The 15,000-nt window shown below is 45.0% G+C and overlaps 2 protein-coding genes across 3 annotated transcripts in view; one reads left to right on the top strand and one right to left on the bottom strand.

Annotated features, from left to right (window-relative positions):
- The window catches only part of tlr1 (toll-like receptor 1), a 6,751-nt gene extending 3,428 nt beyond the window's left edge, over window positions 1–3,323 (top strand). Inside the window, exon 2 of the mRNA XM_072692856.1 lies at window positions 1–3,323. This exon is cut by the window's left edge and continues 879 nt beyond it. Within this exon, the coding sequence (XP_072548957.1) occupies window positions 1–1,580 (1,580 nt within the window). The 3' untranslated portion in view covers window positions 1,581–3,323.
- The window catches only part of ints10 (integrator complex subunit 10), a 12,330-nt gene continuing 318 nt past the window's right edge, over window positions 2,989–15,000 (bottom strand). The window contains exons 2-18 of one of the 2 annotated variants that reach the window (XM_072692857.1): window positions 14,553–14,620; window positions 13,600–13,703; window positions 13,328–13,467; window positions 12,839–12,920; window positions 12,208–12,348; window positions 11,775–11,946; window positions 11,234–11,403; window positions 10,776–10,915; window positions 10,324–10,477; window positions 9,693–9,775; window positions 9,265–9,417; window positions 7,987–8,095; window positions 7,749–7,828; window positions 6,952–7,117; window positions 6,712–6,805; window positions 5,603–5,671; window positions 2,989–3,981 (exon numbers count right to left, since the gene is read on the bottom strand). In XM_072692857.1, the coding sequence (XP_072548958.1) occupies window positions 3,825–3,981; window positions 5,603–5,671; window positions 6,712–6,805; window positions 6,952–7,117; window positions 7,749–7,828; window positions 7,987–8,095; window positions 9,265–9,417; window positions 9,693–9,775; window positions 10,324–10,477; window positions 10,776–10,915; window positions 11,234–11,403; window positions 11,775–11,946; window positions 12,208–12,348; window positions 12,839–12,920; window positions 13,328–13,467; window positions 13,600–13,703; window positions 14,553–14,620 (2,082 nt within the window). In that variant the 3' untranslated portion in view covers window positions 2,989–3,824. The remainder of the gene's footprint in view (window positions 3,982–5,602; window positions 5,672–6,711; window positions 6,806–6,951; window positions 7,118–7,748; window positions 7,829–7,986; window positions 8,096–9,264; window positions 9,418–9,692; window positions 9,776–10,323; window positions 10,478–10,775; window positions 10,916–11,233; window positions 11,404–11,774; window positions 11,947–12,207; window positions 12,349–12,838; window positions 12,921–13,327; window positions 13,468–13,599; window positions 13,704–14,552; window positions 14,621–15,000) is intronic. The other variant, XM_072692858.1, reaches the window with a different exon arrangement.

Here is a 15,000-nt window from a genome sequence, read left to right on the forward strand (position 1 = left end):
CGGGCAGTAAGGTGATTTCAGGAAGCTTTCTAGATTCCTTCAGTGTCAGGCAGTCTTCAGTGACCGTGTTCCTCTTCAACCAGAAGGAGCTTTATGACTTCTTCATTAACATGCCTGCAAAGAATCTCACTTTGGCTCAGTCGCCGATTGTCCATATGACCTGCCCAGCGTTGGTTAGCATGATCCAGATGCTTGACCTGTCTGATTGCGCCCTGTCTGAAAAGGTCTTCTCCAAAGGTCTGCACGAGGAATGTGATACTTTGACGAATCTGGAGATGCTGGTCCTGAAAGGCAATAACCTTAGACATCTGATGCCATTGACATCGAGAGTTAAGCTTATGAGCTCCTTAAGACATGTTGACTTTAGCCAGAACTCACTGACCTATGACGAGGACCAGGGGCAATGTTCCTGGCCTTCTACAATCACCCACATGGATTTATCTTCAAACAGATTTGACCAAACTGTGTTCAAGTGTTTGCCAAACAATGTAGTCAATCTCAACCTCCAGAACAATCAGATCACTGCGGTTCCTGCAAATATTTCAGGCCTGGACTTTCTCAAAGTTCTGGATCTTACTTCTAACCGTCTGCTGGATCTCCCGGACTGTCTGGGGTATCCAAACTTGAAGAAGCTGGTTGTATGTGGGAACTCCCTCCATGTGCCTTCACTAGCTGCTCTGGAGACTTGTCCACATCTGAAAGTTCTGGACACCAGTCATAATCCCTTCATCTGTACCTGTCCTTTGCGAGAGTTCACCACCCTTATTGATGGCAAAGGCATGCTGGCTGGACCAAAGGCTTGGACCGACCGCAGGATCACTTTGGATCACTGGCCGAATGGGTATCGCTGCAGTTACCCAGAGTCCTGGAGGAATACGGTGCTTCAGAACTTCAGCTTGCCTGAGATCACCTGCAGCGCTGGACTTTTGGCGACCACCATTTTGCTCCCGGCCTTCACTGTAGTCATTGCTGTGGGAATTCTTTGCCACCAGTTGGACATTCCATGGTACGTGGGAATGATCTGGAAGTGGACTCGTGCAAAGCATCGAGCACAAACCTCCAAGCCACGGCCAGAGGAATTGCAAGGAGTGCGCTTCCACGCTTTCGTCTCCTACAGCCAGCGGAACTCTGATTGGGTAAAAGGTCAACTCTTGCCCAAGTTAGAGGGGGACGATCCAGGCAAGATCCAAAACGGACTCCGAGTGTGCCACCACGAGCGAGACTTCATCCCGGGGAAGACCATAGTGCACAACATCCTCCGTTCCATAGAACAAAGTCGATGCTGTGTCTTCGTGCTGTCCTCCCACTTTGTCCAGAGCGAGTGGTGTCACTATGAGCTATACTTTGCTAGCCACCAGAGGCTAACAAGAGGCCTGGACAGCATCATCCTCATTCTGCTAGAGCCACTGCCCCCTTATCTCATCCCATCCAAGTACCACCACCTGAAGGCAATGATGGCCAGACGTACCTACTTAGAATGGCCGCAGGACAAGGCCAAACAGAGACTGTTCTGGGCAAATCTGAGGGCAGTGCTGCAGGCAGATCTCCCTACGTCTCTTGAGAGAGGAGGAAGAGAATGAGCCGAAGTTCATCTAAGGACAGCTTAGGAGGTAGTTCTCAAATCAGACCTCCGAGACCACCAGGAGGCCTACTTTTCTAGTCTATCCCAAGGTGTTGTGAGTTAGGTTGGAGCAAATATCTGTCCAGGTGCCTGTTCTAGAGCAAAGATTCCCAATTCTGCCCCCAACATTTTCTCATTTCCTTCCTGGTCACTGATCCAGACAGGGGTGGTCCCGAAGGCATCGTATCCCAATAATAATCTTACAGGCTGAGCTCCATCTTTACCAGTTAAGCTGTTTTTAACTTCTAGATGCTTTAAGGAAACTGGGACCTGATTATAGTTGGACCAGGTGTGTTGGGAGCAGGGATTAAGGGCTGGTTTCCCGGACGTCCCAGACTAGAATGAAGGAAATTAAAGAATTGAAGAAAGGGAAATACAGTCCATGATGAGGCCTAATCCCTGTCCTGTCCCTTTAAGACAGGAAATACACTTCAGAACCAGCCTTGGGAACATTTTGTTCAGGGACAGGGGTATTTCTTTAGAATTCAACAAGGTCCAGTTAGAGAAAATATTCTCAAGCCATGATACAGAACATCATGTCTAACTTGCATTATGATCCAGTACCATATCCTGTATATTGAAGTAATAAGTACAAGTATGATTACAATTACAATTCAGTAGATTTCAGCAATATGTTTATAAATAAATCGAGCAAACTGTCCCGCTCCACATTACTGCTTTTAATAACCTCCACAGCCTCTCATATGGGCCATCCCGGTGCAGAGCTGGCCGTTCCAGCTGTCCATAAGAGCTCGGTTTACGTCCCACTTCTCTCTTTTTATTGCTGCCATATGAATCAGCTTTCTTCTCCGACTGAAGTTTCAAACTCACTGGAGTCGTAGCGCTCATAATAATGCACAGACCTGACTGGCAGAGTAGCCTCATGTGTGATATGTCCAACACATATGACTGGTGGGTGAGTTTCCTGACCCGCTAAAGCTGAACCATAAGTGGAGCTGAAAACCAAATAACAACAAGCCCCTCCTCCTTAATCTAACGTCCTCTAAATTCCATCACTACCTTATTCACATGCCTACGAGAGGTCCGCGCAACCCTTTACCACCCCGTCACCTCGCTTTTTACCCTGTCATCTATCATTCCTGGCTTCCTACCACAAAGCAGAAGCCACGACCCGACCTTCAGCCCAAAACACCCCCACTCAGAACACCTCCATCTGCTCGGACACTCTTCCCCCAAATCATCGCAAGCTGAAGGAATGGTCTAAACTAGCAAGTGGCTGGTTAACATAAACAGTCCTTCAGAACTGAACAGTGCTCAATAGAGGCCATAGGTCCAGGTCAGCGGTCAGCCTATTGGAAACCTGTTCAACACTTTTGGAGAAATAGTAAAAATGATACTTCTCACAGTTTCAAATACAAAACAAGTCATTTATTACAGTTTCTGGACAAAAACAAACAAAGAAGAGGAACCAAACACCTGGAAATGCGCAGGAATACAACGGTAATATAAAGTTGGAATCTTAAACATGTCAAGTTTTTTTTTTTATAAACAATCACAAAAATAATTTGTTAATTTCTCAAAATGTGTCCAAATGTGTTATTTAAGGTGTACATAATAACCAGACTCGCTTATTAACTGCTTAATGAGTACACAGTTTTCACAGGAAGTAAACAGCGCTAATGTGGAAGTGTACATCACTGCTGTCCAATAATAATAATAATAATAAAAACATGTATCTCCATTTTTGGTCAGCTGTTTTGAGTTTTCTCCATGGTTTGAACCCTGTAGCTGCTTCTGCACACTGTGTAAATAAATCTGGATTAATTGGCCAATAGGAATGCTCTAATTGACTTTAGTTTTCGTTAGGCTTCGTTAGATCAGACATTCCCTGTTCAACAAGTCCGAGCCTGGTGGCTATACTGAAACTACCCAACGCTGGCCTTGCTGGAATGTAAGACACACTCACACTTTTGGGATAGCTGTACTGGTGGGTTTGGATAGGAAATAAAATATGGCATGTATCTGTGCTGTAGTCATGGCCAACACCTGGTTCTTTAAAACTATGCAAATAAAGGTTAAGAAGGTCAAAGCTGGAAATACTGTGGGTCGGATCAGCTGTAGAAACGGGCACTGCTATCACATACAGTCTGTGCTGAGGTCCAAGCAGCGGGTGCATGAGAACACACTGTCATTAGGAACACGGTAAATAAAGGGAGACCAGCAGTCCGGAATGGGCCCGAGGTTAAGGTAACGACTGGATGAGTATGATCTTCTCGTTGATGCAGAAGCGATGCAGCACACTGAGCAGGTTTTCCCCACAGCGAGACACCTGCCTCTCCATCGCTAAGCGGAAATCTTCCTTCACCCCCTTGGTGATGCCGCGGGTCACGGTGTGATGCCTGAAAGAGTGCAGAGAGAGGCGTGAGTGACCGTGCGAGTTCCAGTCGGAGACGAAGACTCCAAAACCAGAACAGGCCGAATGAAAACATCCCCCCAGTTTTTAAGAGAACCAGAAACAGAACGACCGTTTCTGTTTTTTCTAAAGGAAAGTGATGCCATGACTCATGAGTTCAGTCACAATGTGAAACCACAGTGGCAGCATTTCCTCATACAACCCCCCCCCCCCCAAACACACACACACCTTCACATATACAGTACTGTGCAAAAGTGTCACGGATATTCAGGTTTAGTAAGAGTGTTTCAGCCTGTAATAAACTCTATATAACAACATATAAACCCATATGAACAGAAACCTACTGAGAGCTGTGTGAGCTACAGTGGAGGTTCTAGATAAGCTCCCACCGTCAGAGCTGTGGTTCTACAGTGGAGGTGAAGGGAAGCAGACGTCAGAAGCTCTAATAAAAGCTCCTCACAGAAAGTTCTTCACCTAATGGTGATGAAGACGCTGCCTGATGCCTGAGACACTGTTCTACCAGAGTTCTGAGAAGAGTTCGGCTCTAGAACCTGCTTTTAGAACCAGATCATTAAAATGGTGGAGGGATACATGCTGCAGGGTGTAGTGCGGCTACAGAAAGTAGTCCCTAAAGAGAACTGCATTAGTTCAGATTCTCTATTCACTATTTTACCATCATCATCATCATCATCATCATCATTATCACCATCATTCCATATAAACTCAGAAGACTTCACTACTTCACTGATAGGTTTGGATAGGAAATAAATTATGGGCTGTATCTGTGTTGTAGTCATGGCGACCGACGCCTGTTTCCATTCACTTCCACTGTAAAGAGATCAAAGTTTCTCTACATAGAAGAACAAAAAAAAAACCCCAACTCTGAATCTCACACACGGAGTTATGCAAAAATGTAGGGAATTTTGGAAAATCGGTGGAATTCGTCTTAAATTACAGCAGAATTTATTATTTTTTTATATAAATAATTAGAGAAACTAGGGGCTGGATGGGAACTGTGAACACAGGCCTTCCTCCAGGAGAGCACTGGAAATGATTAAGCTGCAAACACACTCATATACATACCCACACACACACACACACACACACAAAATGATCACAATGAATTGTATAATTATCATTATTATTATTATTGTTATTATTATTAAAGCAAGATAAATGCTTTTAAATTAAAGCCTAAGACTTTTTGCACAGTACTGTTTATGCACACACACAAAATTTCATTCTGCATCTAAGTACATTTAACCTATAAAATAAAATGACAGAAAATCCACAAAATGTTAAAAAAAAAAATAAACAAAAATATAAACAAACACACAGATGCTTCAAACTAGATAGACCGACAATGAAACTGAACTAATAAATGCATTTTTATGTAAAACACTACGATATACAGGACAGAACTGCCATGGAGAAAAACCAAAACTCATGAAATGAAAACCTGGAAAATAAAGAAGAAAATAAAGGAGGGAGAAGACGTGTAAACACAGGGAGACGGTACAGCATATGAGCAGGCTGTGGGAGGGGGACATGGGAGGAGTCAAGAGCGAGGTTGTGGCAGGGGATTGGGTAGATGGGGGGTGGGGTACCTGTCAGCCTTCTGAGCCCCTGGAAGCAGCAGGGTATTTAACTCCACCCCCAGGGCGGGGCTGGGGTTCCTACGGACAGCAAACACCAATTCATCAGCACCCCCGAGAACCGGGCTGCATTCAAGACCTTGAAGGCACTCCACAGTACTGCGGCCGAGCTACCAAACACTCCATTACACCAGGTTTAAAGTCACAAAAAGTCTAAAAGAAGTGGTCACTACTGCCACCTAGAGGAGGCTGTTAGAAGTGGAGATGGGAGAAGGGTTCATTTTTTATTAATAATAATAATAATAATAATAATAATAAACACTTCCATTAACAATCAGGCATATTATCTCATCTTCTCATTTTAAATAAATGGACAAAAGTATTGGGACACACCTCCTACTCACTGAATCCAGGTGTTTGATTCAGTTCCAACAAGTCAGCTGGTGAAATTTAGACCTTCCCTCCTAGATCTTCCTCCATCAGCTGTGAGTGGTGTTATTATTGAACAGTGGAAGAGTTTAGGAGGAACAGCTCACAGAGAGCAGCTCAGCCACCGAGTGTCTGTCAGACCACGTAAAGTTACAGAGCAGGGTCAGGGCCGAGCTCAGAGCAGAGTGCAGAAAAGCCTCCAACTGACTCAGTAACTGCAGCAGAGCTCCAGACCTGCTGCTGCTGTTAAAGGGGGGCCGGCTCCATATTAATGCCTAAAGCTCCTGTAGGTGTGATGTGTAGGTGTCCCAATACTTTTGTCCATGTATCGTGTATATAATGAATGAAATATTTCTTGAAATATATGTCTTGAATGCACCCCAGGCGTTAGTTCCACAACAGGTGAAGCGTCACTAGAAGCTAGATCAGCCAATCACACAGCAGGACGGAAATCTCTACAGACTAAGCCAGCTAATCACAGTAGGGTGAGGGAAGAAAGGAAGAAACAAAGAAAGGACTAAAATTTATCGATCTTCCCTTCAGAAACACACAGAGTCCTCATGTCCAAAACAAAACGAGAAAATGTAGAAAATAAGTTAAAAATAAAGAAAAAAAGATCTTAAATGATCATTGGTCCTCGCTCTCCATCAGCACCAGCTCATTATAATAGATTAAAAATGGGAGGGACTTACTTAATTAGCATCCCTTGATTGGGCAGCAACTCCAGTTGGACACGCCCCCCTTCGGTTGTACGGAGATATGCAAACTCCTCCAACATGTCGATGTCTGGGTTAGTGGTCATGAGTTAAGGGACAGAGGTACAGACTTACTATACGCCAAGACAGGATAACCAGCAACTGAGGGACAGCAGCATATTAGGTGGTCATAATGTTTTGGCTATAGATTTAGCCACTAGCTGCAATGAAGGATACTGGTGACGTAGTTGAAGAAATTCTCATACTGAAAACTCCCATGGTCGCAAATTTTGTCCACAGCCTTCAGGAACAAAACCTCCCCCTGTGGCCAATCGTGCTGCAGGAGAACGATCACGTGACCCAGAGCCAGGTCATCTCTGCTACTGTCTGAGAACGCCCGTAACTGAAGGGAGAAGGAAGAGAGAGAGAGAGTGCTGAAGATCCATCACATGGTTTGGTGGTGTATATTGTGTATACAGTATATGGACGAAAGTTTGTGGACAGCTCTTCTAATGAATATATTCAGCTACTTTAAGTTGCACCCATTGCTGACACAGCTTATCTAGTGGAGGGGGGTATAAAGCCCCCCAGCATTGAGCTGTGGAGCAGTGGAAGAACCGTGTCGACTGAAATGATGGTGCAGCTACGTCCAATAATTCTGGGATGAGCTGGTGGATGGATGACATCCTGACATACTAATGTTAACACTATTGTGGCTGAATGCAATCAAACCCTCACAGCACTGATCCTCCAAAATCTGGTAGAAAGTCTTCTTCTCTGGACAGTAGAGACAGTTACTCCAATAAAAACAAACAAAAAAAATATTCTGAAGAAATAATGAATGAGCAGGTGTCCCAATACTTTTGTCATATAGTCTTTCTGTATATGGTTGAGATTCAGTGGAGTCAATTAGACTAAATTGATTTATACAAAGGCTCCCATAAACAAACCAATGAGAAGTACTGTGTAGTGTAGTGTGTTGAGGTATGTGTGTGTGTGTGTGTGTGTGTGTGTGTTTGTGTGTGTGCAGGCACCTTGAAGCAGGCCAGCATCAGCTGCAAACAGAAGGGCAGGACGTCTTTGCTGGTGCACGGAATGAGCCTCAGGTCATTGCCTAGAAATGGTGAATATGCACTTTTTAGGACCGTGACATCACTAATGTGGATACAGCACATCTAAGAGGGTAGCACGGACATGGTGATAGGAGTTTTTACACACCGACTGGCCACTTTATTAGAAACCCCTTTCTTGGTGTATAGAATAATGACACACCTTTCCTGGCCTTGTTCCGGACTCTTCCCTGCTCCTCACTGGGCTTTGTTGGCTCTTGGTTCTGAGGCACCAGACCACTGACGACCTCCAATACCTTTTCACACGCCAGCTAGAGAACAAGACACACACGATTAACACACCCAAGATGAAAATAAATAAAATCATTCTAATGTTATATAGAGTTAATTACAGGTAGACACTCTCACTGACCACTGACTTTATGTTTATTTGGGTTTATTCTAATGTTATATAGAGTTAATTACAGGTAGACACTCTCACTGACCACTGACTTTATGTTTATTTGGGTTTATTCTAATGTTATATAGAGTTAATTACAGGTAGACACTCTCACTGACCACTGACTTTATGTTTATTTGGGTTTATTCTAATGTTCTATAGAGTTAATTACAGGTAGACACTCTCACTGACCACTGACTTTATGTTTATTTGGGTTTATTCTAATGTTCTATAGAGTTAATTACAGGTAGACGCTCTCACTGACCACTGACTTTATGTTTATTTGGGTTTATTCTAATGTTCTATAGAGTTAATTACAGGTAGACGCTCTCACTGACCACTGACCTTATGTTTATTTGGGTTTATTCTAATGTTCTATAGAGTTAATTACAGGTAGACGCTCTCACTGACCACTGACTTTATGTTTATTTGGGTTTATTCTAATGTTATATAGAGTTAATTACAGGTAGACGCTCTCACTGACCACTGACTTTATGTTTATTTGGGTTTATTCTAATGTTATATAGAGTTAATTACAGGTAGACACTCTCACTGACCACTGTCTTTATGTTTATTTGGGTTTATTCTAATGTTATATAGAGTTAATTACAGGTAGACACTCTCACTGACCACTGTCTTTATGTTTATTTGGGTTTATTCTAATGTTCTATAGAGTTAATTACAGGTAGACGCTCTCACTGACCACTGACTTTATGTTTATTTGGGTTTATTCTAATGTTCTATAGAGTTAATTACAGGTAGACGCTCTCACTGACCACTGACTTTATGTTTATTGGGGTTTATTCTAATGTTATATAGAGTTAATTACAGGTAGACGCTCTCACTGACCACTGACTTTATGTTTATTTGGGTTTATTCTAATGTTATATAGAGTTAATTACAGGTAGACGCTCTCACTGACCACTGACTTTATGTTTATTTGGGTTTATTCTAATGTTATATAGAGTTAATTACAGGTAGACACTCTCACTCTCATTCTGTGTATGTTTGTGTGTATGTGAGTGTGATTGTGTGTGATACCCTGTGCTCCCCTAGTGCATAGTGGCAGGATGCCTGCTGTATTAAGGCTCTGTGTGTCTCCAGGTTGGACGCTGCTGCGAGAGAGTTCTGGTTCTGTTGGGGCTGCAGAGCAGACATCTGCACCAGACTGGACAGGGCTTTTCTATACTGACCCTGAAACAAACACACACACACACACACACACACACACACATATATATATATATTAATTCATTCATTCATTACAATAGAAATCATCATTTGATTTGGGGCAGATCTGTGGCTGCTGTGAAATTTGTAATTTGTATGAAATTTGTATGAAATTTGTATGAAATTTTATATTTTGGTATTAATCATGAAATCAGATCCATGAGACGGGCGTCTGCAGGGGGGCTTAATGTCAGGGCTAGGGATGGCTTGATGCTCATTTGCTGCTAATAAGAGCATACCTGATATATGATCATGTCGGTAAGGAATATCCGGAACCACAGCCAGCTCTCGGTCTTCCATGTGACGCAGATTTTATTGAACTCTGTGAGAAATTATTATTATTATTAATTATATATAATAATATAATAATAATTAATAATCACAATATCACAGAGCTGAGCTGAACCCAGTTAATGAAAAAATGAATTAATGAAATAACTGTACTAACCCTAATCCTGACCTGAACCATCCTAAGGCCAGACTAATCACCCTAATCCCAACTATTTCAACCCTAATTATAACCCTAACCACACTGACCCTAAACCTAACCATGACCTAACCCTACCCAGAACCATACTAACCCTAATCCTAACCCTGATAATAGTAGCTCCTAATCCTAACTATTCTAACGCTAATCCCAACTAATTAAACCGTAATTATAACCCTAACCAAAGAGACCCTAAACCTAACCCTACCCATAACCATATTACCCATAATCCAAACTACTCTGCCCCTAAACTAAACCTGAACCTAGCCATACTAACCCTAATCCTAACCCTACACTAAAACTACCTCTAAACCTAACCCACCCAGCCAGAGACAGACACACACACACACACACACACACACACAAACACACACACACAGTACCTGATTCCAGAGCATCGTGGGAGTGTAGGAGGTCCCAGCTCTCTCTTGCTGTTCTGAAATGCTCTAACGTCTCCGCCCAACCCGGCATTTCAGTCTTATTCACCTGAATGTGTCTTCCTCGTCCCTTACCCAGAGCATCCTCATCATCAGAACTCTGAGCACACACGCACACACACACACACACACACACACACACACACACACACACACTAAATCAGGAATGCCCCAAAACCCAGTCCCAGCCCTGGGTATCCTGCCCTGCATGCTGCAGTGTTTGGCCCTCAGGAAAGGCTCTGTGATTAGTTCATTAGCTGTGTCAGGACTGTTAGGAGAAGGGGAAGCTCTGCAGAGTTGGGGAGGGGGGCACTCCAGGACCAGGACTGAGGACCACTGGTCTAAATCTTGAGAACCCTACATCAGAACACAAGATCAGGGATCCAGGCGATCCTTACCATGGTTTTCTCTCGTCCATCAGCAAGCTTGCGTTTCTTGTGCGCATGCTTCCCACTCGACCTCTCCACCTCTATGTCGCTAAAGACGCCCGACAGATCCTCCAGCAGAACCCACGGAGCCAAACCTAGAGCGCTATGACCTTATCCACACACACACACACACACACACACACACACACACACACACACACACACACTTTTGTTGGAGTAACTGTCCACTGCTCCACAGCTCCTCAATGCTGGGGGGCTTTATACCCCTCTAGTCCACGCCTGCCATTATTAGGCAGCATGGAGCCAATAGGGTCATGATGTTGATCAGCTCCAGAGAGTCCTATTCTATTGGCAGTACTTCTTCTCTACAGGGACTAGACAAGCTGTGTGGTTTTACATTATTCATGCAGGGTCCTGCAAACCTCTGACAGCTAGAGAGACACACACAAACACACACAGACACTCACCCTGAAAGAGCGAGGGCTGAACTGTAGAGATGTAGAAGTGGGCACTGCGGAACAGCACCAGGGTGGAACAGGTGACGATCTGGCTGCAGCAGCGGGACAGAGTCTCCCCCTCCAGTCCGGGCAAATACCGGCACAACTCCTTCACCCGCTGCAGCAGCTCCGAGTACGTCCTGGTATCACACACACACACACACACACACACACTGCTGCTTTATATACACACACACACATATGATTGGGGGGGGGGTCCCACTTCCAGGCAGTGGTATTGCTTAGTGGTTACAATAGTGTTGCTAGGTGGTTGCTATGGCATTGCTAAATGGGTGCAAGATGGGTGATTTAGAGTAGCAAGGTGATTGATATAGTATTTTAGGTTGGCGTTTCTTAGCAGTTGCCATGGTATCCCAGGTGGTTGCTCAGGTGTTGCCAAGTGTATTTGTGTGATCATGACATTTGCACAGTATTTATTATTATTATTATTATTACTATATTATTATATTAATATTATTTTTCAGGTAGTTGCTATAACACACACACATACCTGCTCCCTTTCTCTCCCTGCCACTCACACCGTGCCCCGACCACACTCACAATCTCCAGCAGCCTCTCCCACGGCTCGGTCACCACTGACGATTTCTCAGACAGGCCATCAATCACATACCGCTGGCCCCGCCCCATCCCCGGAGACTTAAGCCCGGTCACCTCCGGAGACGCTGAGAGGAAGGAAGGTGTAAGAGAGGGTTGTAAAAACCTGTGCTACAGAGAGTCCTATTCTATTGGCAGTATTCCTCTCTACAGGGACTAGACAAGCTGTGTGTGTGTGTGTGTGTGTGTGTGTGTGTGTGTGTGTGTGTGTGTGCGCATTTGCGCATCTGAGTCAGCAATGGGAGCAGCTTAAAGTAGCTGAAAGCACGGACTGTCCACAAACTTTTGGACAGATATATTTGCACCAAGGAGGGTCCTCCGTTACTCACTCTGTAGCTGAGCGTCTGCACTGGGGCCTCGTGTAACGTAGCCGATGTAAAACTCAGCAGCTTTGTGCATGTACTTATGCAGCAGACTGGCCGGAAGACGCATCTCCATGTTGTTGATGATCAGCGGCAGAACATCACACACTGCGAACCAGAGAAGGAGAAACCGGCCATGTTACATCCTAAAGCGTGTGCCGGCAGCATTACACAATATAAACCAGCAGCTTCAGGATCATGCTGATGCTCCTCCACTGGCTGGGACAGGAGGAGAACGGCGTCTCCGTTATTCCCACTCCGGGCCGGAACGCTGCTACTGCACTATGGAGGTTTGGTGGTGGAGCTGCAGGAGGAGAACCTCTCTCCAGAACTGCTGCTGTGTAACGCTGCAGAACCCATAGAGTCACATTAGTGTAGAACCCTGGAGTATTACTCTACCGCCTCAGCCCACATACTGCTCCACCTTCAGATCAAGCTTCTGGATCTAGAGCTCTCAGCTTGTCCAGAAATGCATGCGTACAGCATGTCCTTTAGAGGTGGTCCAAAGCGCAAATTACACTTCCCGACTGCAGGGGGAGCCCAGGAGCAAGAAATACCAATATGGCTCTTTAGAGTCAGATGGTAAGCAATGGCTCACCAAACAGCTTCCTGAAACAGTTGACAGGTGTGTCCAAGTCCTCCACGTTCTCCGCCTCCAGCAGGGACTCTCCTAAACTGACCTGAGGAGGAAAACGGGTCAGAGTTTAGGAAAGCTATAAAATCAATTACTGTCTAATCAATATCGTCTGAATATCTGTAATAATAACCATGAAATACACAAGTAAACATGACAAGGTGCCTCTCCAAATAAACCCAAAAGTACTGGATGCAGCTCCAGCATCACTCCAGAGATCCCCACCATCAGCACTGGGCATGGCCACCTTTGGGGTCATTAGCTCTCATCTGCTCCAGGGCGTCCCGTTCTATCGGTCAGAGCTTTTCTTTGGATGGGGCAGCTCACCTGACTGTCCGGATACTTTTAGCCAGATGGTTAGCCCAAACATCAGGCGTATGAGAGTGCATCAGATCAGCCAATCAGATTTCAGGGAACCTCCCGTTTGTAGGATCAGCTTACAGAGCCACTCACCCCATGTTGTACTACAGACTCAGGGAACCTCTTCAGCAGCAGCAGAAGCATCTCGGCTTTCTCCAGAGTGTTGAAGCACTGCTCAGTGGCCTTCAGCAGCATCTGGCACTGCACTGCACCTGGGAGCGTCTCGAACACACCTACACACACACACACACACACACACACACACACACTTTGTAAAGGAAACCGTTTTAAAGGAGACCTGTCAGAGCTCGTACTCCACCTCACCCACTGCACACTGTCAGTGTGAGCCCCCCGACACACTTCACCTTTGAGGAACTGGGCGTGTTTATCCTGGCTGTCGTTCCGAAGAGCTGCCGTGATTACCGTGATCTCCCGCCACACCACCGGCTGATCGGGGAAATTGATGAATCTGGCGCAAATAAAGATCAGTCAGCAGTGAAGAGATCAAACATACAGAAGCTGAAAGCGTGGTTAAAAAGTGGTTTCCATCTTCAATCAGTTGCTAGGCTGTTGCTATGTGGTAACTAGGGCGCAAACTGTTTTGTAGGTGATTGCTACGGTGTTTTGTAGGTGGCTGCTATGATTTTGCTAAGTGGTTTCTAAATGGGCGTCACAGTGATATGTGGTTGCTATGGTATTTTACTTGCTTGCTATGGTGTTGCTAGGTGGCTGCTGTGATTTCGCTAAGTGGTTACTGAATAGGTGCCATTGTGATATGTGGTTACTATGGCATTTTGGGTAGATGCTTTATGAGTGATTTCAGGTGGTTGCTATAACTTTACTATACAAGTAGTATAGTTTTTCCAGGTGGTTACTACAGCATTTCAGGCAGTTGCTGTGGTGTTGCTAAGAGGGTGCTAGCTGGTTGCTATGGTATTGCTAAGTGGGTGCTATATGGGTACTCTATGTGGTTATAGTATTTCAGGTGGTTGCTATGGTGTTATTTAGAGGTTGTCAGCTGGTTGCTATGGTATTGCTAAGTGGTTGCCATGACTTTGCTAACTGTATTTCAGGTGTTGGCTATGAAGTGGTTGCTAGATGGGTGTTATAGCGTTGCTATGCTATTTCAGGTGGTTGCCAGGTTGTTCCTAGCAGGTTGCTAGGCAGTTGCTATGATGTCTTGCTAGGTGGTTGCTGTGGCACCCCACATGGTGGTTTGAGCGTTACTAGAGTGTATTTGTATCACCATGACGTAACAGTGGTGCACAAATATTTGCACCCTGTCCATTCCTATGGGGGACAGTCTCTGGCCACTCACATGTCGTAGAGCAGTCTGCCCGCCGAGGCGGTCCTCTCCGCATTGCGCTCGATGATGTACATCTCATACTGGGACGGAGACGGAGACAGAGACAGAGACAGAGACAGAGACAGAGACGGAGACAACACAGTAAACAGAGACATAACAAAAGTACACTTTCTGATTATTATGAATAATTAACAGCCTCTGCAACACTAGACGCTGGAACATTGCTGTGAGGAGGATTTGATTGCATTCAGTCTCATGTGAGCGAGAGCATCAGTGAGGTCAGGTCCTGATGTTGGATGGAGCTCCATCACTCCAGAGAACCCCACAGCCCAATCCTGGGGGGCCTTATACCCCTCTGGCCCACGCTCGGCACTGGGCACGGTCACCTTAGGGTCATGTGCTCACGCATGCTAGGGAGCGACCCTTCCTATTGGTCAGAGCTTTTCTCTGGGGACTGTGT

Source organism: Salminus brasiliensis, chromosome 12, assembly GCF_030463535.1.
Source record: "Salminus brasiliensis chromosome 12, fSalBra1.hap2, whole genome shotgun sequence".
Lineage (NCBI taxonomy): Eukaryota > Metazoa > Chordata > Actinopteri > Characiformes > Bryconidae > Salminus > Salminus brasiliensis.